This window comes from Oncorhynchus mykiss, chromosome 23 (assembly GCF_013265735.2).
Source record: "Oncorhynchus mykiss isolate Arlee chromosome 23, USDA_OmykA_1.1, whole genome shotgun sequence".
Lineage (NCBI taxonomy): Eukaryota > Metazoa > Chordata > Actinopteri > Salmoniformes > Salmonidae > Oncorhynchus > Oncorhynchus mykiss.
In genome coordinates, this window is record NC_048587.1 from 59,432,334 (window position 1) to 59,457,330 (window position 24,997).

Sequence of the window (24,997 nt, forward strand, 5' to 3'; positions counted from 1 at the left end):
AAGGCCTGTATTTATAGTGCCATCATTAAGGCCTGTATTTATAGTGCCATCATAAAGGCCTGTATTTATAGTGCCATCATAAAGGCCTGTATTTATAGTGCCATCATAAAGGCCTGTATTTATAGTGCCATCATTAAGGCCTGTATTTATAGTGCCATCATAAAGGCCTGTATTTATAGTGCCATCATAAAGGCCTGTATTTATAGTGCCATCATTAAGTCCTGTATTTATAGTGCCATCATAAAGGCCTGTATTTATAGTGCCATCATAAAGGCCTGTATTTATAGTGCCATCATAAAGGCCTGTATTTATAGTGCCATCATAAAGGCCTGTATTTATAGTGCCATCATAAAGGCCTGTAGTTTGGTGTGGTGTATATCAGCCATAATACTACAAGCATCTAAAATGAGCATAATAAAGTTGTTTAACCCCTCGCCAAGGACAAACAATGTGTGATGTGCATATGGCATTCATCATATAAATCATTTATGTACTATTTTATAAATAATTAACGACAAAGCATCCTACTCCTAGACATGCAAAGAGCAATGCTGCACGTAGGCCTTGACCTTGGCCACAAACCATTGGTTGGCAGACAGAAATAGATTAATTATATTATAATTTCTAGTTTCGCAGCTATGGCAATGGAATCAAATAAAATGTGTATATGAAACAATGGCAGTTAAGCTGACGTTTGCTGATATAAAAAAGCATCAGTATAGCTAATGTAATCAGATCGTGAGCAGGTTTGTGTGAACACAACAGCATCAGCACTTGGACCGCAGAAGAGCAGTTTTGCATGGCTTAAACGGAGCTATAGGACAACAACTGCAGTTCTTTCTACCTAAACATTCCAATTCAATTGAATGGCCAGAAAACCCCAAATAACAATATGTACGATTATCCAATTCCCTTCTCATGTCCTTCCCATCGCTTTGCAGTTGCAATTGATCTTCATTAAACTCCTTAACAGGCCTTGCATTAGGCCACTCTGCTGCTGAGTGCTCCTGGCCCCAAAAGGGCTCTCTCTCTCGGTCCCTACTTCACTGCTGCTGAGTGCTCCTGGCCCAAAGGGCTTTATCTCTCTCTCTCCTCTACCTCTCTCTCGGTCCCTACTTCACTGCTGCTGAGTACAACTAGCCCCAATGGGCTCTCTCTCTCCTCCACCCCTCTCTCAATCCCTACTTCTCTGCTCACAGTAACAGGAAACTCTACCAGGCCAAAATTAGATTGGATAATAGGATTAAGTCTCAGTCACTACAGAAGCAAGTAACTCAGGGACTCAACTGAGTGACTAAGCTTCTTGACACTTGCACGCGCGCACACACACAAATCTCTGCCACCCTGCCTGTGAGTGGTTACAATAGTCCCTGTGCACAGGGAAGCGAGGGTTACCTGCCTAAATGACTAACGCCCGGTAGCACTCACATTTGTAGCCATGAAGTGTTTTATAAGGCTGGTCATGGCTCACATCAACAGCATCATCCCAGATACCCTAGACCCACTCCAAATTGCATACCGCCCCAACAGATCCACAGATGACGCAGTCTCAATTGCACTCCACACTGCCCTTTCCCACCTGGACAAAAGGAACACCTATGTGAGAATGCTGTTCATCGACTACAGCTCAGCGTTCAACACCATAGTGTCTACAAAGCTCATCACTAAGCTAAGGACTCTGGGACTAAACACCTCCCTCCGCAACTGGATCCTGGACTTCCTGATGGGCCACCCCCAGGTGGTAAGGGTAGGCAACAGCACGTCTGCCATGCTGATCCTCAACACTGGTGCCCCTCAGGGGTGCGTGCTTAGTCCCGTCCTGTACTCCCTGTTTCCCACGACTGCGACTCCAACACCATCATTAAGTTTGCTGACGACACAACAGTGGTGTGTCTGATCACCAACAATGATGAGACAGCCTATAGGGAGGAGGTCAGAGACCTGGCAGTGTGGTGCCAGGACAACAACCTCTGCCTCAATGTGACCAAGACAAAAAAGCTGATTGTGGACTAAAGGAAAAGGCAGGCCTAACAGGCCCCCATTAACATCGACGGGGCTGTAGTGGAGTGGGTAGAGAGCTTTAAGTTCCTTGGTGTCCACATCACCAACGAACTACCATGGTCCAAACCCACCAAGACAGTTGTGAAGAGGGCACAACAACACCTTCTCCCCCCCAGGAGACCGAAAAGATTTGGCATGGGTCCCCAGATCCTCAAAACGTTCAACAGCTCCACTATCGAGAGCATCCTGACCGGTTGCATCACCACCAGGTAAGGCAACTGCTAGCATCCAACCAAAAGGAGCTAGAAAGTAATGTGTACGGCTCAGTAAATCACTGGGGCCAAGCTTCCTGCCATCCAGGACCTATATACTAGGCGGTGTCAGAGGAAAGCCCCCCCAAAAATTGTCAAAAATTCCAGTCACCCAAGTCATAGACTGTTCTCTCTGCTACCGCACAGCAAGCAGTACCGGAGCACCAAGTCTAGGACCAAAAGGCTCCTTAATAGCTTCAACCCCCAAGCCATAAGACCGCTGAACAATTAATAAAATGGCCACCAAACTATTTGCATTGACGACACCCCCCACCCCCTTTGTTTTTACACTCCTGCTACTTGCTGTTTATTATCTATGCATAGTCACTTCACCCCCACCTACATGTACAAATTACCTCAACTAACCTGTACCTCCACACACTGACTCAGTACCGGTACCCCCGGTATATAGCCTCGTTATTGTTATTTTATTGTGTTAATTTATATTATTTTTTATACTTTTGTTTATTTGGTAAATATTTTCATAACTTTTTCTTGAACTGCATTGTTGGTTAAGGGCTTGTAAGTATGCATTTCAGTCATAAACATAAAATATATCCTTGCCTGGCATCCAGGGATGGAACTAGCTAGCACCCCTTTTCCCTCCAAAATTTTGTGGAATCCAATTGGTAGTTACTGTCTTATCTCATCGCTGCAACTCCTGTGTGAACCCGGGAGAGGCGAAGGTCGAGAGACATGTGTCCTCCGAAACACAATCACGCTGCTTCTTGACACAATGCCCACTTAACCCGGAAGCCAGCCGCACCAATGTGTCGGAGGAAACGCTGTACACTTGGCGACCGTGTCAGTGTGCACTGCGCCTGGACCGTCACAGTTGTCACTAGTGTGCGATGGGACAAGGACATCCCTGCCGGCCAAACCCTCCACTAATCTGGACGACGCTGGGCCAATTGTGCGCAGCCCAATGGGTCTCCCGGTCGCGGCCGGCTGCGACAGAGCCTAGACTCGAACCCAGAGTCTCTAGTGGCACCGGTAGCACTGCGATACAATGTCTTAGACCACATGGGAGTTCTAGCTAGCATGACCTTGACAAATTGTCAGTCAGCAGACCTAGGCTAAGTCCCAAAAGGAGGTTTCTTACTGACAGTTCAGTTTCACAGAATGTCTCTTATTTAATTCAGAGTTGACCCTTGGCTTGGTGTGCATCTCTACTCCAGGGCTATCATTCAATGGCAGGAGTTCTGAAGTAAGAACAGATGGATAACAGGCCATGTTGTAATGATACAATAACTCTTCAGATGATACACCAGTGTTCACCAAAAGTGTCCCAAGAGTAAATGCAACAATGAGCTCAGCAACTGAATTCTTTAAAAAGACATACAGTATATTTCATATAGGGGTTTAAAAATATATACTTACGGTCTGCAGCTTTTCACAAGTGTTTTCAGAACATTTTCCACCGAGCTGGGGGAGAAAGAGAAAAGACAAGAGAGAAGAGGAACAAGAGAGAGAGAAGAGGAACAAGAGAGAAGAGGAACGAGAGAGAGAGAGAGAGAGAGAGAGAGAGAGAGAGAGAGAGAGAGAGAGAGAGAGAGAGAGAGAGAGAGAGAGAGAGAGAGAGAGAGAGAGAGAGAGAGAGAGAGAGAGAGAGAGAGAGAGAGAGAGAGAGAGAGAGAGAGAGAGAGAGAGAGAGAGAGAGAGAGAGAGAGAGAGAGAGAGAGAGAGAGAGAGAGAGAGAGAGAGAGAGAGAGAGAGAGAGAGAGAGAGAGAGAGAGAGAGAGAGAGAGAGAGAGAGAGGTGTTGAGACATCAGAACAGACAGAGTAGGCTGTTGATGAAACAACGAGCACACTGAACACACCAATGTGATGAGGTTGACTGACTGCATGCAGGTACAGCCAAATCACTCACATTGAAATTCCACATTTAGTACATGCTCATCAAAAGCAGTGCCTGAAATGTAATGAGAAAGGTGCTGGCTTGGGTACTCAATTGAGCTGTGGAGCTCATTTTAAGATACAGCAGTGTTCATATTTTAGAGTGAGTACTCTGAAAGAGTGGTCTGTAATCAAGCAGTAGAGAGACAAGTGTCTGGACTGGCTCAACTCAAGCACTGATCAAAAGTAAAGGATGTGAGGACCATGTGTGTACATAGAAACAGCAAGGAAATTAGGGACATACAAACTGGAATAGCGTGACAAAAGCACTATAGAAACATAAACAGAACTCAAGTCAATGACTACAACAATGGGACTATTCCAGGGCCGTTCTACTTTTGTCCTGGGTGGCCCTGGGCTAGCAGTGTAACTGCAGAACATGAATGGTAAATCATTTAACAGATGTACTCTGTTCATTCACAATCATCAGAATGGGGCTTTTTATTGGGCTTAGGGTATTGTCTTGGAGAGAAAATGACTGGGACTGAGGCTTTATGTAAATAGTAGGTCTAGCCGTTAATACTTGTAATGAACGCTGATCTTGAGGGTGTTAAATGGAGGGTGCCTATTGTTTTAGGCTTTTTAAATCACCTAGCCTGACTAAACAGTAAACATATCTGGGCTGTACTCAGGGCATGCAAAGAAAAAAACAGAAATTAATGTTTCTTATTGGACAACTTCAAGTAGTCCCTCCCATATGAGTGTTTCTTAAATGGACAACTTCAAGTAGTCCCTCCCATATGAGTGTTTCTTAATGGACAACTTCAAGTAGTCCCTCCCATATGAGTGTTTCTTAATGGACAACTTCAAGTAGTCCCTCCCATATGAGTGTTTTTAATGGACAACTTCAAGTAGTCCCTCCCATATGAGTGTTTGAGTAGTCTCTCCCATTCAGTCCATTTTCTTCCGTTTGCTGCCTAAATAATACAACCAACACCAGGCTACACTGTAGTATTGCTGACTGCTGTTACAGGCTTCGGTTTGGTAACGGTTGGGCCTATTTCTGAATGTTACCATCATTATGAACAGCTTGAAAAGGTTGGTCACTCAACTCGGTGTCAAAAGATTTATCTGAGACCAATATAACCGCAGCTGTTGAGCTCAAACACCCTCAATCACCCCGCCACTCACACACCCTGAGCTCAAACACCCTCAATCCCCCTGCCTTCACACCAATCACAAAACCTGATCTCAAACACCCTCAAACCTCCTGCCATCACTCACACACCCTGAGCTCAAACACCCTCAATCACCCCGCCACTCACACACCCTGAGCTCAAACACCCTCAATCCCCCTGCCTTCACACCAATCACAAAACCTGATCTCAAACACCCTAATCCTCCTGCCATCACTCACACACCCTGAGCTCAAACACCCTCAACCCCCCTGCCTTCACACCAATCACACAACCTGAGCTCAAACACCCTAATCCTCCTGCCATCACTCACACACCCTGAGCTCAAACACCCTCAAACCTCCTGCCATCACTTACACACCCTGAGCTCAAACACCCTCAATCCCCCTGCCTTCACACCAATCACAAAACCTGATCTCAAACACCCTCAAACCTCCTGCCGTCACTCACACACCCTCAAACCTCCTGCCACCACTCACACACCCTGAGCTCAAACACCCTCAACCCCCCCCCCCCCCCGCCTTCACACCAATCACACAACCTGAGCTCAAACACCCTAAACCTCCTGCCATCACTCACACACCCTGAGCTCAAACACCCTACCTTTCCACCACTCACACACCGAGCTCAGTCATGCGTTGTAACTGCCTCGTCTATCCCATTCAACCACGCGCTAAACTCAAACTTATTCAAGTCTCTTTCAAATTAACCGTACTGCATTGCTTTAATTCAATAGACTAATGGGAACTATACAGATGAGCGACTTCTGCCAAGGGCTCCTGGCTTTGCAACTCAGGGCTTGAGTGAGTTGGGGTGGGTCCCAATAGCCTAATCTCTTTTTTTCACCAGAAATGTGCACTTGTTCACAAATGTTTATACATTTGTATATAGTAGTGAAAGAGTGCACACCTCAGGAGGAAGGAGAGATTTTTGGGACCCAACTATACTTCTCTTATAGGTCTACTTCCCACAGACCGACCACACTGACAATCCCCAAACTCATGCTCTGAATTACAAATACAAAGTAACATGACCAGAACACCAACAGCTCCAACACTCAACCCTGGGGAACCCCAAACCCAATGACCTTTAGAATACTTGGGTGAAACATGTGATAATCACCCCCATCTTATACCAGTATACCAGGAGGAACAAGATACAAGAGCTTCAAACTACCCTTACCATGACTCTCACTCAGAAATATGGGACAACAGTTGTGGCACAAAAGAGCAAAGAAACAAGGTAAAATGTATTATCTGGTAGGGTGATTTATGCCAAATTTGAAACTTTTCTCTAACGATGTGCTGTCTAACATTATAAGGAAGCATTTTCTTTGTTGTTGCACAAATCTGTGCTCTTTAGCATCACGAAAAAGTTGTCCATCATGGACGTTTTTAAACAGGTGAATTCAGAATGTGCTCTTGTAAAACAATTCAAGTGGCCTACTCTAGTGCTGACAGAGCAGGTCAAACCACAAAATCATATGGGACTTGACGAAGAATGGGTATGGGGGATATAGAGTCCAGTTAGATGCAGTGCGACAGTCTCCAATATGAGTGAAATGTTAACATTGCTTTTTGGTTTTAGGTTGATTTGTAGTTGATTTTATGTCAAACCAGCTGCGTGGGGGTGTCCAGTGTGCTTTTTGGTTTTCAACATGCAACATAGACAAATAAAAACCAAAGAGTGCCTGAATAAAAGGATGAAATACATTTTATTTTTTATCACAAAAGAGAAGCGTTGTCCTTACCACCTCTGAAACAATTTTATCATTACGTGTTTAGAGGAAGCACGAGGCCGTAGAGAACTGAATGTGAGAGGAAACAAAGGCATAAAAACACATTCAGATTCACACTATGAAAAGCCAATCCATTTCAATATCAAATTCTAACACCTTTTTTTGTACCACAGCGTCATTACACATTTTCTCATTTGTTTTGTTTTTTCACTGCTCCTTTAATTATCATAGTATCAATGAACCGGGTAACTTGCTTCCCTTTGTGAAAGCCCATTATGTGCTAGCAAGGCTTTGTTGTAACACAATGTTTCCATAGCACTATACAAGAGCACCTCGCACTGCTTGCTGGGAGAAAAGGGGTGGGATGGAGGTCCCTGGCTATATGCAACCTGGGGGTGTGTTGGTATAGATTTGACAACTTTCAGAAATGAGCCTAGCCTACAAAAAATGGTCAGGGATAACAATCTTCGCATGTAAAGGCATCAGCATACTTCCCAGCCAAAACAGTCTGGAAGAGGTTGTGCATATATTATCATAACATTGTGACGTTTTTGTTCGTTCTGGACTTCGATAAGTTGTTTTTTCAAGCTACTCGTTTGGGTCGCCCAGACAGCTTCGGCTAGCAGCCAGCCAAACTGAAGCATGCTGAAGCCTTATGAAAGGATGCATCAAGGAGGCAAAGGGAAACTGAATGAACGGTGTGTTGAACTGTATTAGCCAGAACCGTGGCAGTAGGCAGTACCAACAAACCTCCAGCGGATTAACTGACACAAAGACAGCTACATTTCACAATAAATTCATTTATACCACCACTAGAGATTAGGAAGTGAGCTCCGTAACAAACACAAAGGTAGAAGCGGGGCCCCACCACCTTCCTGCTTATAGAGGGAGGGCTCAAAATGGGAAGAACCTATATTGGATGGGTTGGTTTCAATATGTGGAGTTCTTTAAAAAAAAAAAAAAAAGACATCTTGTTTTTAACCATTCTGGTAAAAGAGAAGAGGGACGTACTTGGGGAACCAGTTGAGGCCCAGGTGTTCTGTCTTTGAGTAGAGGATCCTGTCTTGCAGCTCGTACAGTGGTCTCCAAGGCAACTCCAGGTCCTCACGCGACAGCAACTCTGTTTTTCTGTTAGAAATAGAGTAGGTGGGGTTAAAATATGTTAAAGACTTAATTGAAAAAATCATGTCACCCTTACCTCAAAAAGCTTCTCACGCAATTGTGGTCAGAGGGTTCAATTTATGGAGAGTATTTCAACTCTGAAACATGAGTGACACTCAAGCTTCTCATACAATTAGGAGGGAAACAATAGACCCGAAAGAAGATTTTTTTTTCACCTTTATTTAACCAGGTAGGCTAGTTGAGAACAAGTTCTCATTTGCATCTGCGACCTGGCCAAGAAAAAGCATAGCAATTCGACATACAACACAGAGTTACACATGGAATAAATAGTGGGTGCTGCTATGGTCAATAATACAGTAAAACAAAAGAAAACAAAAAGTCTATATACAGTGAGTGCAAATGGTAAGATAAGGGAGTTAAGGGAGTTAAGGCAATAAATAGGCCATGGTGGCGAAGTAATTACAATATACCAATTAAACACTGGAATGGTAGAAGTGCAGAAGATGAATGTGCAAGTAGAGATACTGGGGTGCAAAGGAGCAAGACAAATAAATAAATACTGTATGGGGATGAGGTAGATAGATAGATGGGCTATGTACAGGTGCAGTGATCTGTGAGCTGCTCTGACAGCTGATGCTCAAAGTTAGTGAGGGAGATATGAGTCTCCAGCTTCAAAGATTGTTGCAGTTCGTTCCAGTCATTGGCAGCGAAGAACTGGAAGGAAAGACGACCAAAGGAGGAATTGGCTTTGGGGGTGACCAGTGAGATATACAGTGGGGCAAAAAAGTATTTAGCCACCAATTGTGCAAGTTCTCCCACTTAAAAAGATGAAAGAGGCCTGTAATTTTCATCATAGGCACACTTCAACTATGACAGACAAAATGAGAAAAAAAATCTAGAAAATCACATTGTAGGATTTTTAATGAATTTATTTGCAAATTATGGTGGAAAATAAGTATTGCTTCTTACGGAGCCACTCCTTCGTTGCCCGGGCGATGTGTTTGGGATCATTGTCATGCTGAAAGACCCAGCCACATTTCATCTTCAATGCCCTTGCTGATGGAAGGTTTTCACTCAAAATCTCACGATACATGGCCCCATTCATTATTTCCTTTACACGGCTCAGTCGTCCTGGTCCCTTTGCAGAAAAACAGCCCCAAAGCATGATGTTTCCACCCCCATGCTTCACAGTAGGTATGGTGTTCTTTGGATGCAACTCAGCATTCTTTGTCCTCCAAACACGACGAGTTGAGTTTTTACCAAAAAGTTATATTTTAGTTTCATCTGACCATATGACATTCTCCCAATCTTCTTCTGGATCATCCAAATGCTCTCTAGCAAACTTCAGACGGGCCTGGACATGTACTGGCTTAAGCAGGGGGGCAAGTCTGGCACTGCAGGATTTGAGTCCCTGGCGGCGTAGTGTGTTACTGATGGTAGGCTTTGTTTTACTTTGGTCCCAGCTCTCTGCAGGTCATTCACTAAGTCCCCCCGTGTGGTTCTGGGATTTTTGCTCACCGTTCTTGTGATCATTTTGACCCCACGGGGTGAGATCTTGCGTGGAGCCCCAGATCGAGGGAGATTATCAGTGGTCTTGTATGTCTTCCATTTCCTAATTATTGCTCCCACAGTTGATTTCTTCAAACCAAGCTGCTTACCTATCGCAGATTCAGTCTTCCCAGCCTGGTGCATGTCTACAATTTTGTTTCTGGTGTCCTTTGACAGCTCTTTGGTCTTGGCCATAGTGGAGTTTGGAGTGTGACTGTTTGAGGTTGTGGACAGGTGTCTTTTATACTGATAACAAGTTCAAACAGGTGCCATTAATACAGGTAACGAGTGGAGGACAGAGGAGCCTCTTAAAGAAGAAGTTACAGGTCTGTGAGAGCCAGAAATCTTGCTTGTTTGTAGGTGACCAAATACTTATTTTCCACCATAATTTGCAAATAAATTCATTAAAAATCCTACAATATAATTTTCAGGATTTTTTTCCCTCATTTGGTCTGTCATAGTTGAAGTGTACCTATGATGAACATTTTGCCTCTCTCATCTTTTTAAGTGGGAGAACTTGCACAATTGGTAGCTGACTAAATACTTTTTTGCCCCACTGTACCTGCTGGAGTGTGTGCTACGAGTGGGTGCTGCTATGGTGACTAGTGAGCTGAGATAAGGCGGGGCTTTACCTAGCAGAGACTTGTAGATAACCTGTAGCCAGTGGGTTTGGCGACGCGTATGAAGCGAGGGCCAACCAACGAGAGCGTATAGGTCTCAATGGTGGGTAGTGTATGGGGCTTTGGTGACAAAACAGATGGCACTGTGATAGACTACATCCAGTTTGTTGAGTAGAGTGTTGGAGGCTATTTTATAGATGACATCACCGAAGTCGAGGATCGGTAGGATGGTCAGTTTTACGAGGGTATGTTTGGCAGCATGAGTGAAGGATGCTTTGTTGCGATATAGGAAGCCAATTCTAGATTTAATTTGGGATTGGAGATGCTTAATGTGAGTCTGGAAGGAAAGTTTACAGTCTAACCAGACACCTAGGTATTTGTAGTTGTCCACATATTCTAAGTCAGAACCGTCCAGAGTAGTGATGCTGGACAGGCGAGCAGGTGCCGGACATGATCAAAGGCTGATTAGAGTGACATTATGTGCCATTGACTGATGAGGTAGACGAAGCATTGCATCATACTGGTCTCAAGATTGTTGATGGGGGTGTGTGTGTTGCTTACATTAGGAGGTTGATGAGCAGAAGGGCCAGCTTTCATACTGATCTCCAGCTTGTCAATGTGAGTGTGGTTGCATGCGTAACTGTGGGAGTGTATACATACGGACCATATGTGTAACCCATGGTCTTACTTGAGGAGGTTGATGAGTAGCCGGGCTAGGCCTTGCATCATACTGATCTCCAGCTTGTCGATGGTGATCAACTCGTACAGCAGCTTGATGAACAGCACATGGTCCTCCTTGCTGAACTTCCTGCCGTACAGCCGAATGTACCTACAACAAAAACAACTTTAGGGCACAGCCACAGAGATGCATGAACACAAACCAGACGGGCCTCGACATTAACGCTTGTCCTCTTGTCCAGGACAAATAAAAAATAAATAAAAAAGAAAGTTTCACAAGAATAGAGTTAATCTGCCCGAATGGAAATAAATAAATAAATATATATATATATATTTTTTTACATTTCCATATATGCTACTGTTCAAAAATTCAGGGTCACTTAGAAATGTCCTTGTTTCTGAAAGAAAAGCAATTTTTTTGTCAATTAAAATAACATAAAATTGGTCAGATGTCTACAGTGTCAGTCTACAGTGACACTATAGACATTATTAATGTTGTAAATGACTATTGCAGCTGGAAACGGCTTTTAACGGAATACCTACATAGGCGTACAGAGGCCCATTATCAGCAACCCTCACTCCTGTGTTCCAATGGCACGTTGTGATAGCTAATCCAAGTTTATCATTTTAAAAAGGCTAATTGATCATTAGAAAACCCTTTTGCAATTATGTTAGCACAGCTGAAAACTGTTGCAAAAAGCTAAGAAAAAAAGAGCAGTGACAGCCATGGCTAACAGAGGGGCTGAACAACTGGAAACGCCTCCCGCTTCATTTAAGTCTCATGTATGGGAGCATTTTGGCTTCCCTGTCAAATATGATGATGGAAGAAGGGTGGTGGACAACACCATTACGGTGTGCAGGCGTTGTGCCACAAGAAAGCCGTATGATCATGGAAATACATCGAGCGTGGCCACACATTTAAAGCGTTGTCACTCTGGTGTGTCAGTGACAGGAGCCAACTCAGCCAAGAGACAACTTCTCACCGCGGCTTTTAAGCTCTTTGCTGCAGAATCAGACCGGGCCAAAACCATCACCAAATCTATTGGGATGTTTATCACTGTAGACATGAGGCCATACTCTGTTGTGGAAAACAAAGGGTTTCAAAATATGGTGAAAGTGCTTGAGTCACGCTACGAAATCCCCTGCCGCATCCACTTCAGTATAAAGATCTTACCAGATCTTTATGAACAGGAAAATATCAGAATTGTCAACAAATTATCCAAGGCATCCTCTGTTGCCCTCACCACAGACGGGTGGACCTCCAGGGCAACGGAAAGCTACGTGACTGTTCGCTACACCACAGAGGAGTGGACCTCAAGGGTAACAGAAAGCTACGTGACTGTGAGCTACACCTCAGAGGAGTGGACCTCAAGGGTAACAGAAAGCTACGTGACTGTGAGCTACACCTCAGAGGAGTGGACCTCAAGGGTAACCGAAAGCTACGTGACTGTGAGCTACACCATATTTTTTCCCAATGTCATCCTCAGAGTTATCAGACTCCAAAGCATCCATGCAGTATTGTTTTTTCTCTGGAATAGTGTTCAATACACATAGGTTGACAATAAATGTGGCTCAATTCACAGTTGTTTCAGAGTCCCGCAATAATAGCCATGACGCTAATGTTCTCTGGGTGTCACCGAGTAGACTGATACCCCATGTTATTGATCCACAATCCATAGGTAAGGCTGTACAGTGAAATAAGTATGCCCCCGATGCAATTCTAAAGTATAATATTTCTAGTGTGATTTCAACAGATGTCAAATTAACAAATTATTTATATAAACAACATTCCAACCTCATTTAGCATGATCTATTCAATTATGGCATAATTCTACTATTTGTATTAATTTGCATCACTGTCAATTACATACTTTTATTTTGAAGGCTAACCGCAAAGTATTGTGGCTAGCTTCACATAGATGGGTCTGACCAGCATTAATCAAATAAGAACTGTCTTATAAATTAGGGTTATTTTAACTTAATGAACACGTCAAATTATTGTGATGTGCAGGTCCTGTTTGGTCAACAAGCTTATCTGACACATCAAATAGTGATTTTTCACACGCAAAGATCCAAATGGTGTTCTATAGTATGAGAAATCCTGGTTGAGATTTAAACAACTCAACAACGAAACAGCACAGCAAGTAAGTGAAAGAAATATGTTTTGTTATGTTTTATTGGTAATGGGGACATGCGTAAATGCCAATAAAATACATTTTTGGCCAGTGTGGTGTGTGTTTGTGTGTGTGTGTAACCTTTATTTAACTAGCAAGTCAGTTAAGAACAAATTCTTATTTACAATGACGGCCCGGACGACGCTGGGCCAATTGTGCGCCACATTATGGGACTCCCAACCACGGCCGGATGTGATACAGTCTGGATTCGAACCAGGGACTGTAGTGACACCTCTTGCATTGAAATACAGTGCCTTGGGCCTCTGTGTCCATGTATGTGTTAACTATTTAACTGTACTAGAATGCGTAAAAGGCCGCTAAAATTGTAAATATCAGTATCGTATATCGGCCAAAAATGTCATATCAGCGCATCACTACCTTTAGGTGTTTGTTATTCAAGGAAAGAAACTCCCACGCAGCTTGTAAAGTAGCTCCATAACTTTTAATAAACCCAATCTCTACATTTTTTTTTCTTCTTCATTGAATAACATTCACACATTTCTGATACATCTGGTGGGAATTCTCCACCCTCTGCAATAGACCAATGTCCCTAATAGGCATGGGTGGTATACTGTACATACAAACACACACTGTATACCGTGGTATTTGCAAATAGCCACAGGATTATTTCTCCAATACCTTCAAAACGATTTAGATTTTTTTTTCAAATAAATGTGAATATTTGTAGATACTTAAGTAAAACCTTGTGCAATACGTTAGGAGATAAAAGTGACCGGTGAAATTATCATTATGAAGCTTACGGTAGTCCCCAGGAAATGGGTGTTCTTTTACAAGCACACAACTACACGAGACCAGGGCCTTGAGTCACTCACTGTTGTGCAGCACACACCAGGTGGTGTAGTTACAGTATGGAATTCACAGTGAAATGTTTGCCAGCAAGATATCTTACAACCATTAAGTTAACTGTATAATATGTTCTAAATGCTTCTAGGAAGGCTTTCCACTAGATGTTGAACATTGCTGCGGGCCATGGAAACCCATTTAATGAAGCTCTGACAAACGGTTGTTTCCAGGGGCAGTTTGGAACTTGGTAGTGAGTGTTACAACTGAGGACAGACAATTTTTACGCGCTTCAGCACTCAATGGTCTAATGATGTGAGCTTGTGTGGCCTAACATTTCGAGGCTGAGCCGTTGTTGCTCCTAGATGTTTCCACTTCAAAATAACAGCACTTAGAGTTGAATGGGGCAGCTCCAGCAAGGCGGAAATTTGCTGAACAGACTTGTTTTTTTAACTCATTTTCCCCCCTCATCTTTACAGGAAAATACCACGGGCACTATCTGATGTGTGGAGACATTTCAATGCAGCTAATGTAGAAGGAAAAGTTGTGTACATTTGCAAATGCTGTGCCAAATCATGTGAATAATGCAACAAAGATGCAGAATCATCTGGCCTCATCTGCATAAAGTTCCCTCAGTGCTCATGTAACAGTATAGACATTACGTCCGTCCCCTCGCCCCAACCTGGGCGCGAACCAGGGACGCTCTGCACACGTCAACAGTCACCCTCGAAGCATCGTTACCCATCGCTCCACAAAAGCCGCAGCCCTTGCAGAGCAAGGGGAACCACTACTTCAAGGTCTCAGAGCAAGTGACGTCACCGATTGAAACACAACTAGCGCGCACCGCTAACTAGCTAGCCATTTCACATCGGCTGCACTCACAACAAGCAACCTCTGACAAAAGTCCCTCTACTTCTATTCGAGGTGAAAATGATGAATCAGACACCTTAATCGATAGCGACAGCTCATGGTCGTCCTGGAATTAGTTTTTTTGGACTCAATGGAGCAATGTAGTCAGAGAAATGCTGACGAATGTCTTGCTTGAGCTGTGTATGCAACTGGTTCACATCTGATGCTCACAGGCCGTGTGTATTGGAAGAGATTTCTGAATGTTATTCCCCCAGCATACACCCATCCAACCAGACATGCTTTATCTACTCATTTGCTGGGTGCAGAGTTCAAGTGAAAGTCAAGCAAATCATAGAGATAGCAGGCTGTACTGAAATCATATCTGATGGGTGGTCGAATGTTCGTGGGCAAGGAATAATTAACTACATCATCTCCACCACTCAACCAGTATTCTACAAGAGCACAGACACAAGGGACAACACACACACGTCTCCACACTGCAGATGAGCGAAGGCAGTCATCAATGACCTTGGACCACAGAAGGCATTTGCACTGGTGACAGACAATGCTGTGAACAGACAATCCTACCCTCACATCACACCCATTGGCTGTGCTGCTCATGCATTGAATCTGCTCCTCAAGGACATCATGGCACTGAAAACAATGGATACACTCTACAAGAGAGCCAAGAAATGGTTAGGTATGTGAAGGGTCATCAAGTTATAGCAGCAATCTACCTTACGAAGCAAAGTGAGAAGAATAAGAGCACCACATTGAAGCTGCCCAGCAACACCTGTTGGGATGGTGTTATCATCATGTTTGACAGTCTCCTGGGGGGGGGGGGGGGGGGGGAGTCTCTCCAAGAAATTGCCATATCACAGTCTGCCGATATGGACAGCCCCATCAAGAGGATAACGTATTTTGTGAGAGAGTGGTAAGCAGCCTGAAACCTATAGCAGTAGCCATTGCACGTATTGAGGGAGACAATGCCATCCTGACTGATGTTCAGACTCTGCTTGCAGATGTAAGAGAAGAAATCTGTACTGCCCTGCCCTCTTCACTGTTGCTCCAAGCAGAGGAAACTGCAGTTCTGAAATACATCAAAAAGCCTGAAGACTTCTGCCTGAAGCCCATACACGCCGCAGCGTACATGTTGGACCCCAAGTATGCTGGCAAGAGCATCCTGTCTGGTGAAGAGAACAACAAAGCCTATGGTGTCATCACTGCCGTGTCTCGCCACCTTGGCCTGGATGAGGGCACGGTTCCTGGCAGTCTGGCGAAGTACACTTCCAAGTTAGGGCTTTAGGATGGAAATGCAATATGGCAGTTGTGCCAACATATCTCATCAGCCACCTGGTGGAAGGGATTTTGTGGATCTGAGGCTCTTTCCCCCCATTACCTCCATCATCCTCCAAATCAAACCAACATCAGCCGCTTCAGAGCGCAACTGGTCCTTGTTTGGGAACACACACATACACCAAAGCATGCAACAGGCTGACCAATACAAGGGTTGAAAAATTGGTGACCATCTGGGCAAATTTGAAGCTTTTGAGCCTGACAACGAGCCATCCTCATCAAGATTTGAAAGTGACAGTGAAGATGAGGCCTCAGAGTCTGATGTTCAAGAGGTGGACATTGAGGAGGTCCAGGGAGAAGACATGGAAGCGTGAGAAGAAGACAACCAAAGCTTTAGTTTCTAGACTATTATTTTACAGATGTATGTTGAAAACGTTTTTTGGGTAGATGCGATGGATCATTGGGGATCATTCAATATTCCCTTTCTTTTGTTGTTCAGTGAAATCATCCCATGTGAAGAGTCAACTAATTTAAAGTTTAATTCGTAACTAAATTATTTATTTATTTTTCTATTGGAAGGATTTAATCATTTGTAATTATCTCTACTTATGATAAGGCAAAAGGTTTGTTTCTGTCTCCATATGAAATGGTAAATATATCCAATGCAAAAATCTATATTTAAATGGTATTAATATTAATGTGCATATATTTCCATTAATTCCCATATATTCCCATGGAAAGTTTCCAACTCTGAATATTCCCCAAAATGTGCAACCCTAACGGTGCCACGTTAAATGTCACTGAGCTCTTCAGTAAGGCCATTCTACTGACAATGTTTGTCTATGGAGATTGCATGGCTGTGTGGTTTTATACACCTGTCAGCAACAGTGTTGAATGGCTGTCCACATACTTGTATATAGTGTATGACAAAGCCCAGTGCTATCGGCCAAGCAACAACAGTACATAAATAGGCCTGCATTGAATGCTTCTTGTTCTTGTCAAGGAGCCAAAATACTTGTGTAGCTCCAGAATCTAGATCAACTGTTGAGAGCAGTGACTCGGGTCATAGCCTGGACATAATCCTAATGCCCTGTTGGTATGAGTCCCAAAAGGCACCCTATTCCCTCAGTAGGTCACTCCTTTGGGCGAGGGCCCATAGGAAATAGGATGCCATTTGGGACATAGTTACGACTGACTGACACAGCTTAAGGTGAAAGAGCCTAATGAGCCTAGTAGCTAGTACAACCAAATAAAACATGGCAAACACAACACAGACAGAGAGTAATGATGTAACATTGGCACGGTGTGAAAACACTGTCTATGTGTAACTATTCCTATAAAGCGTTACACAGCCTATATGTTTGGAACAGAACTCTTGATTTTGTGAGAAGCTCTGAAGAGTGCCTTGAATTCAGAACTTCTGAAACAGGCTCACAGATAACTGTGCTTCCATCTTCTGTAGCCTGACACTTTATATATAGTTCTCTTTCCTGAAGGTCTGGGTACAACAGGGATGTGGTACAGTTAATATACAGTCAACCATTATCAACCTTGTGTAAGGCCTTATTAATTATTATGGTGCTGTATCGTGTTTACATCCTTAATTACAGTCAGCTATAGAATGGGATCACCAGTGTGTTACCAATCCCACGTGGTCACATCCAAGCAACACAAAAACCATTGCGAAACGACACGTCACGTTGTAGAAGAGTTTACCTGGGACAGCATATCATATGAAGCAACACTGGCAGTGATTAGGCCATATGAGAACGTACATAGTGCATGTTGAAGCAGACTTTGCACAATCAGTGAGCCCTGAACTACAGAGCACTTGTGTTGTGTAGTTATGAGCAGTAGCTTTACGAAACAAAAATTAACACAATATGCAACAATTTCAAAAATGTTACTGAGTTAGAGTTCATAAGGAAATCAGTCCATTTAAATAAATTCATTAGGCACTCCTCTATGGATTTGACATGACTGGTGGGACTACAGATATGCAGCTGTTGATCACAGATACCTTAAAGATAGGGTTGTGGATCAGAAAACCAGTCGGTATCTGGTGTAACCACCATTTTTCTCATGCACCGCAACACATCTCCATCGCACAGTTGATCAGGCTGTTGATTGTGGCCTGTGGAGCGTTGTCCTACTCTTCTTCAATGGCTGTGTGGAGTTGAGGTCGACCGATTAATCGGAATGGCCCATTAATTAGGGCCGATTTCAAGTTTTCGTAACAATCGGAAAGCGGTATTTTTGGGCGGCAATTTGCCGAATTTGTTTATTTTTTATATACCTTTATTTAACTAGGCAAGTCAGTTAAGAACACATTCTTATTTTCAACGACGGCCTAGGAACGGTGCCTCGTTCAGGGGCAGAACGACAGATTTTCACCTTGTCAGCTCGGGGGATATAATCTTGCAACCTTACAGTTAACTAGTCCAACGCAATAACGACCTAGCTCTCTCACGTTGCACTCCACAAGGAGACTGCCTGTTACGCGAATGCAGTTGCTAGCTAGCATGAAACTTATCTTATAAAAAACAATCAATCATAATCACTAGTTACCTACACATGGTTGATGATATTACTAGATATTATCTAGCGTGTCCTGCGTTGCATATAATCTGTCTGAGCATACAAGTATCTGACTGAGCGGTGGTAGGCAGAAGCAGGCGCGTAAACATTCATTCAAACAGTACTTTCGTGCGTTTTGCCAGCAGCTCTTTGTTGTGCGTCAAGCATTGCGCTGTTTATGACTTCAAGCCTATCAACTCCCGAGATGAGGCTGGTGTAACTGAAGTGAATTGGCTAGCCAGTTAGCGTGCGTTAACTAGAGGGACGGAAGCTATACTGTTACACTGGCAATACTAAAGTGCCTATAAGAACATCCAATATTCAAAGGTTCATGAAATACAAATGGTATAGAAGGAAATAGTCCTATAATAACTACAACCTAAAACTTACCTGGGAATATTGAAGACTCATGTCAAAAGGAACCACCAGATTTCATATGTTCTCATGTTCTGAGCAAGGAACTGAAACGTTAGCTTTCTTACATAGCATATATTGCACTTTTACTTTCTTCTCCAACACTTTGTTTTTGCATTATTTAAACCAAATGGAATATGTTTCATTATTTACTTGAGGCTAAATTGATTTTATTGATGTATTATATTAAGTTAAAATAAGTGTTCATTCAGTATTGTTGTAATTGTCATTATTACAAATAAAATAAATTGGCCAATTAATTGGTATCAGCTTTTTTGGTCCTCCAATAACCGGTATCGGCGTTGAAAAATCGTAATCGGCCGACTTCTAGTGGAGTTGCTAGATATTGGCGGGAACTGGAACACACTGTCGATCCAGAGCATCAAACATGCTCAATGGGTGGCATGTCTGGTGAGTACGCTGGCCATGGAAGAACTGGGATATTTTCTGCATCCAGGAATTGTGTACAGTTCCTTGCGACATGGGACCGTGCATTATCATGATGTGCCATTAATCTGCCACCATCACAACAGTGGGCCTGTTTTCAAAGTGCCATCGATAAAATGCAATTGCGTTCATTGTCTGTAGCTTCACCTGTCCATACCATAACTCCACCACCACGGGGCACTCCGTTCACATCAGCAAACCACTTGCCCACACAATACCAAACATAGTCTGTGGTCGTAAGGCCATTTGAACATGCTGCCAAATTCTCAAAACAAACGTTGAATTAGCTTATGGTATAGAAATTCACATCCAATTCTCTGGCAACAGCTCTGGTGGACCTTCCTGCAGTCAGCATGCCAATTGCACACTCCCTCAAATATTGAGACATATGTGGTATTGTGTTGTGTGACCATTCTACCCATTTTAGAGTGGCCTTTTGTCCTCAGTACATGCTGCACAAGTGTAATGATCATGCTTTTTAATCAGCTTCTTGATATGCCACACCTGTCAGGTGGATGGATTATCTTGGCAAAGGAGAAATGCTCACTAACAGGGATGTAAACAAATATGTGTTTGTGTATGGGATATTTTATTTCAGCTCATGAAACCAACACATTACATGTTGTGTTTATATTTTTGTTCAGTGTAGTTTATTGCCACGTGACAGTAAAACTGAACTCCCTTCTGGAAAATAATATTGTTGTCTTCATTTGGGAATATGAAGTAATGTTTGCCTTAAGATTCTCACACTGTGGTCTATCTACTCAGCTAGCTAAATCATGGGACTAATGTAAAACCGTCAACACCGAAGTCTTTGAAAGTGTACACAGACTTTCAAAAATCTTTCACAAGTCTTGAGTCCTCCCTTGGGCCAAACAATTCCCGTGAGATGGTACCAACCACACCGTCAGAGTGACTAAGCAATGGCTGGCTAGCTTAGCTAGCTAAGTAAAGGTATTATTAGGTAAAAAGAGACAATAGGTTACATGTCAGTAACATGTCTCAATTAGCTAGCTGGATAGATAGGTTCGCAGGGAAACGGATGTTGGAAACATATAGTTGGTATTAACTAACGTTAGGCCTATAGAGTTAAGCATGCTTACAAACAAGATGCACTAACGTTAGAGGGCTTGTCCGTTATGTAGTTAGAGTTTCCCTAGCCACTTGCTGAGTTTAGCTAACATTAACTAACTAGCGTGCTCAGTCTGTCTTAATGACACAGCAATTGATAGTTAGCACGGCGTTACTATCCGTGTCCATGGTTAACGTTACTCATATCGTGATTTAAGATTTAAGACAGCCATTTCGCTGGCATTCTGTATTGAAATGTGAAAGTTGAGTAACGTTAGCTGGCTACTGTTCTGGCTGGCTAATGTTGGCTAGCTAACTAACTTCGTTAACTTCAGCCAACGAACGTTACCTCAGGGTTTCTTGCCTGGCTAACCTTAATCCTGGGAGCTAAATGCACAAGGCCGAGTCAGTGACAGTGATGCATACACTGAGCTCAAAATACGCCGGTCAAATTGCGAATGTTAGCAAGCTACTACCGGTACCCCACTTTCGAACGGAAATCTAACTTTAGCTAGCCTAGCCTCCACTGGCTAGCCTCCTAGCCAACCCAAATAGTTGTATAACTTACTCGTCTGTGACTAAACTCCACCATTTGGGATGGAGCTGAGTCGGCTAGTTGCCAACTACATCAGCAAATAACGTTATTTGGCCAAGCAAATGTTCGTTGCTACCTAAAGCTAGTTCTCAGGGCAGGTGAATGGCAACCAGCTAACTAGAAAGTCAGACACTTGGGTAAGAACACACTTACGTGGAAAGTTTCCTTGTCCAAAACAAGACACCCGGCCATATCTCTCGAAGCTGGACAGCCCGGCCCAAGTTCCCTTTGATTTGACCCAAAATGACATTGGATTCGTCGTCTAATATATCCGCATATGGCAGAAGTTTGTTGTAGACGATGTCTTTTTGAGAGACAAATCCTAATGTCCCCGACACGTCTTTTTTCATATTACAATTTCCCAAAATGTCTTTATCTTCTTTGCTTGACAAGTTAGCGCGAATTAGCTAGTTTGTATCCTTCTATAGCTAGCTACAACAACTTAATGTTTCCTTTTTAACATCCTAGCTAAATATCACAATTTTGCAGTGATAAGACTATATCCGGTATATATTCGATTCAGTTGAAGATTGTTTCTTGAAAAAATGCATTGGCACTTAAAAATGATTTATTCTTAGCCAACTACCGAAGCTACATTCGGCTGACTTTTCACGCAACCACTCCTCCCCGACCCCTACAGTCATTTCCGCCAGTCAAAAAACAACTTCGGCGGATTGCATTCAATTTAAGGAGCGTACACCGCCACCTACTGTAGTGGAGGCCATTCACTGCCGACCTAAATTAAAATATTCGTGATATAGTTCTATACAATTTGGGAAAGGAACAATTACCCTGCCAACTATTAGCACTCTAAAAAAAATAAAAAAGTAACCACCATATCATCCTACTCCAGACCTATGGTCTGGGAGGACAGAACTCTACCACTCAATACCCCCTAAAACTGTTCTCCAGTAAAATACCGCAATGCCAAATATTTCTCTGCCGCCACAACCTCTTTTCTGTGACTTTCGAGCAATTTCTGCAGCACAATTGGCAACCATAGCTATGAATGCAAAGAAACCTACCTTACTGACACATACAGCAATTCTTCACATCACTATTAGTCTCTGCCTGTTCACAGGAATCCTCTCAGGATCCCTCACCCTGTACCACTCTTCACTGCTACAGCAAACAATACTTGATGTACTACTATGACCCTGGCAACCTGCCTTTAACCGGACACCTTTGATCTCTAGCCCCACAACTAACTTCCTCCACCGAAACTACACATTCCTTAATTTCAAGCCCTCCTACACACTTCCCACATCTAGGCCTCACCCTCCTACATATTGCTGCCCATAAACTTGACACCAAATTCAGGAACAAGCATTCCTACAGGGTGACCTTATCTGGCAAAGACTACATCAAAACAGACAACGTCTTCTCCATTTCCCCACTGGATCTGCGTTGAACCAGGCGGCAACTATCAGACACGGGGAGCCTTCACTTTCAACTGATCTTCAACATTTAATACCAACCCAGGTATCACGCCTTTCAACAGTGCCCTTGTCCAGAGAGCAAAGCAAGTCACATTTCTTCTACCTAATCACGTGATCCAGAGCACCCGCTTCCTCTGGGCTGAAGAAACAATAAAAACCACCACTAGTACAGTCCTAGTTACTGTCATCAACGCAACCTCTTCTCCACCCAACCTACCACCACAACATATGAGATCTCAAACCAGTGTGCCTCTCACCTAATACCATACCCTATTCAAAGGCACTGAAATATTTTGTCTTGCCCATTCACCCTCTGAATTGCATACATACACAAGCCATGTCTTTAAGGCTGGCGGATCACAGCCAACTTTTAGGTTCATACACCGCCACCTACTTTCTGGAGCATGAGGCCAGTCATAGCGGCAGGGTAGCCTATTGGTTAGAGCATTGGACTAGTAACCGGAAAGTTGCAAGTTCAAACCCCGAGCTGACAAGGTACAAATCTGTCATTCTGCCCCTGAACAGGTAGTTAACCCACTGTTCCTAGGCCATCATTGAAAATAAGAATTTGTTCTTAACTGACTTGCCTAGTTAAATAAAGGAAAAATAAAACAAATAAGACAGCCTACCTACATGAAATGCTCTTCATTACACCCGTTCCTCTAAGAAAGTTAAATATAGCCCTAGACACCACCTACACTCCAGTATAAAAACCCAATACCACTACTTTGACACGATCTGCACCATGCCAATGGCCTGGGAGGACAGGACACCCCGCAACACACCCTGTAATTCTTCTGAAGTCAAATCACATATCACATACAAATCACATATCTGTGAATTGCATTGCTGCAGTACAGTTGATAACCATTGATATGAACGCTAAGAAGCCAACCTTACTGAAGCATAAATCTCACATTGGCCTATCCCTCTGTTCTGGTACAAATCTACTCACTGGAACCCTCTCAGTATTCCTCTCCCATCCTCCATTTCTAAACTGCTTTCTAAACTGACCACTTCAAGCTGCCTCTCTTGCACCAGACACTATCCGATGGCCTCCTGCACACTTCCATTATCTTGGAATCTCCCTCCTACAAACTGCTGCAGCATGACCATCAACATTGCACCTGAAACAACGCAGTATATTCAGTACAAAAACTAAACGGTATAACTGATAACCTAAGAAAGTCATGTTAGGCTACGAGACAGAATCAAAACGACTGACGCTTCCCACCAGGTCTGCGATGCACCAACAGAAATCACTCCTTTCAATGGTGCTCTGCTCCTAAGAGCAAAGCAAGAAACAGATCTTGACCCAAGTTGTGTGACACAGAGCACCTCGTCCCTCTTATCAGAAGAGACAAACAAATATCACAAGTCCATTACAGGTTACTCTGAAACCACAAATTAATCCACCAAAAGGCAAGGGCCCACTTTCAAGGCTTAAACATCCTTCTTTAACCTGTCTCCTCCCCTTCATCTATGCTGATTGAAGTGTATATAACAGATTACATCAATAAGGGATTATAGCTTTCACCTGGTTAGTTTGGTACACTCAGTGTATATGGAAGTAGTTTAGTGCCCCCAAAAATTGGTTAAATATGTGTAAATGATCATTAGTATGACCATCTTAAAACAATTCCATGTTAGCTTAGTAGAACATCCCATGCTTAGACTGTGGGGCAGGGGTGTCAAACTCATTCCATAGAGGGCCTAGAATCTGCAGGTTTTTGTTTTTTTCTTTCAATTAAGACCTAGACAACCAGGTGAATGTGGTTCTTTACTAATTAGTGACCTTAATTCGTCACTCAAGTACAAGGGAGGAGCGAAAACCCGCAGACACTCAGCCCTCTGTGGAATGAGTTTGACACGTGCTCTGAGGGGTTGTAGTCAACTAGGTGGGACTTCCAACTGCATTGGTTGATCCCTCCTGGTAACCCTGTTAGAGTCATGTCCAACCGGGTCATCAGGAAGGATGAGCCAATCGTGAAGAAGAAAATTGATTACTTCAAAATAGAGAATTCCTCAAATGGTTCTGCCCATGCTGTCATAGACTCTATAATGGCACAGATACAAATATTAGTCCTCTATCTATCTCTATGACTGCAACACACTTTGAAAGGCGGTGACCAGGGGCGGACTGGGACTAAAAATCAGCCCTGGTATTTCTAACATACCGGCCCATTTTAATCCGCTGTCCCATTTTTTTTCCCCTTGAGGCCCCCACACCAGACCACATGTTTTCCTTGAGGGCCCCTAATTATTAGCCAGTAAATTATAAGT

The 24,997-nt window shown here is 43.2% G+C and overlaps 1 protein-coding gene across 2 annotated transcripts in view; it reads right to left on the reverse strand.

Moving 5' to 3' along the window:
• Window positions 1-21,945, reverse strand: part of LOC110503043 (proteasome activator complex subunit 4B) — a 98,472-nt gene extending 76,527 nt beyond the window's left edge. Inside the window, exons 1-5 of one of the 2 annotated variants that reach the window (XM_036960896.1) lie at window positions 21,429-21,945; window positions 11,062-11,202; window positions 8,095-8,211; window positions 7,096-7,152; window positions 3,693-3,737 (exon numbers count right to left, since the gene is read on the reverse strand). In XM_036960896.1, coding sequence (XP_036816791.1) covers window positions 3,693-3,737; window positions 7,096-7,152; window positions 8,095-8,211; window positions 11,062-11,202; window positions 21,429-21,625 — 557 coding nt within the window. In that variant the 5' untranslated portion in view covers window positions 21,626-21,945. The remainder of the gene's footprint in view (window positions 1-3,692; window positions 3,738-7,095; window positions 7,153-8,094; window positions 8,212-11,061; window positions 11,203-21,428) is intronic. The other variant, XM_036960897.1, reaches the window with a different exon arrangement.
• Between the last annotated feature and the right edge of the window lie 3,052 nt (window positions 21,946-24,997).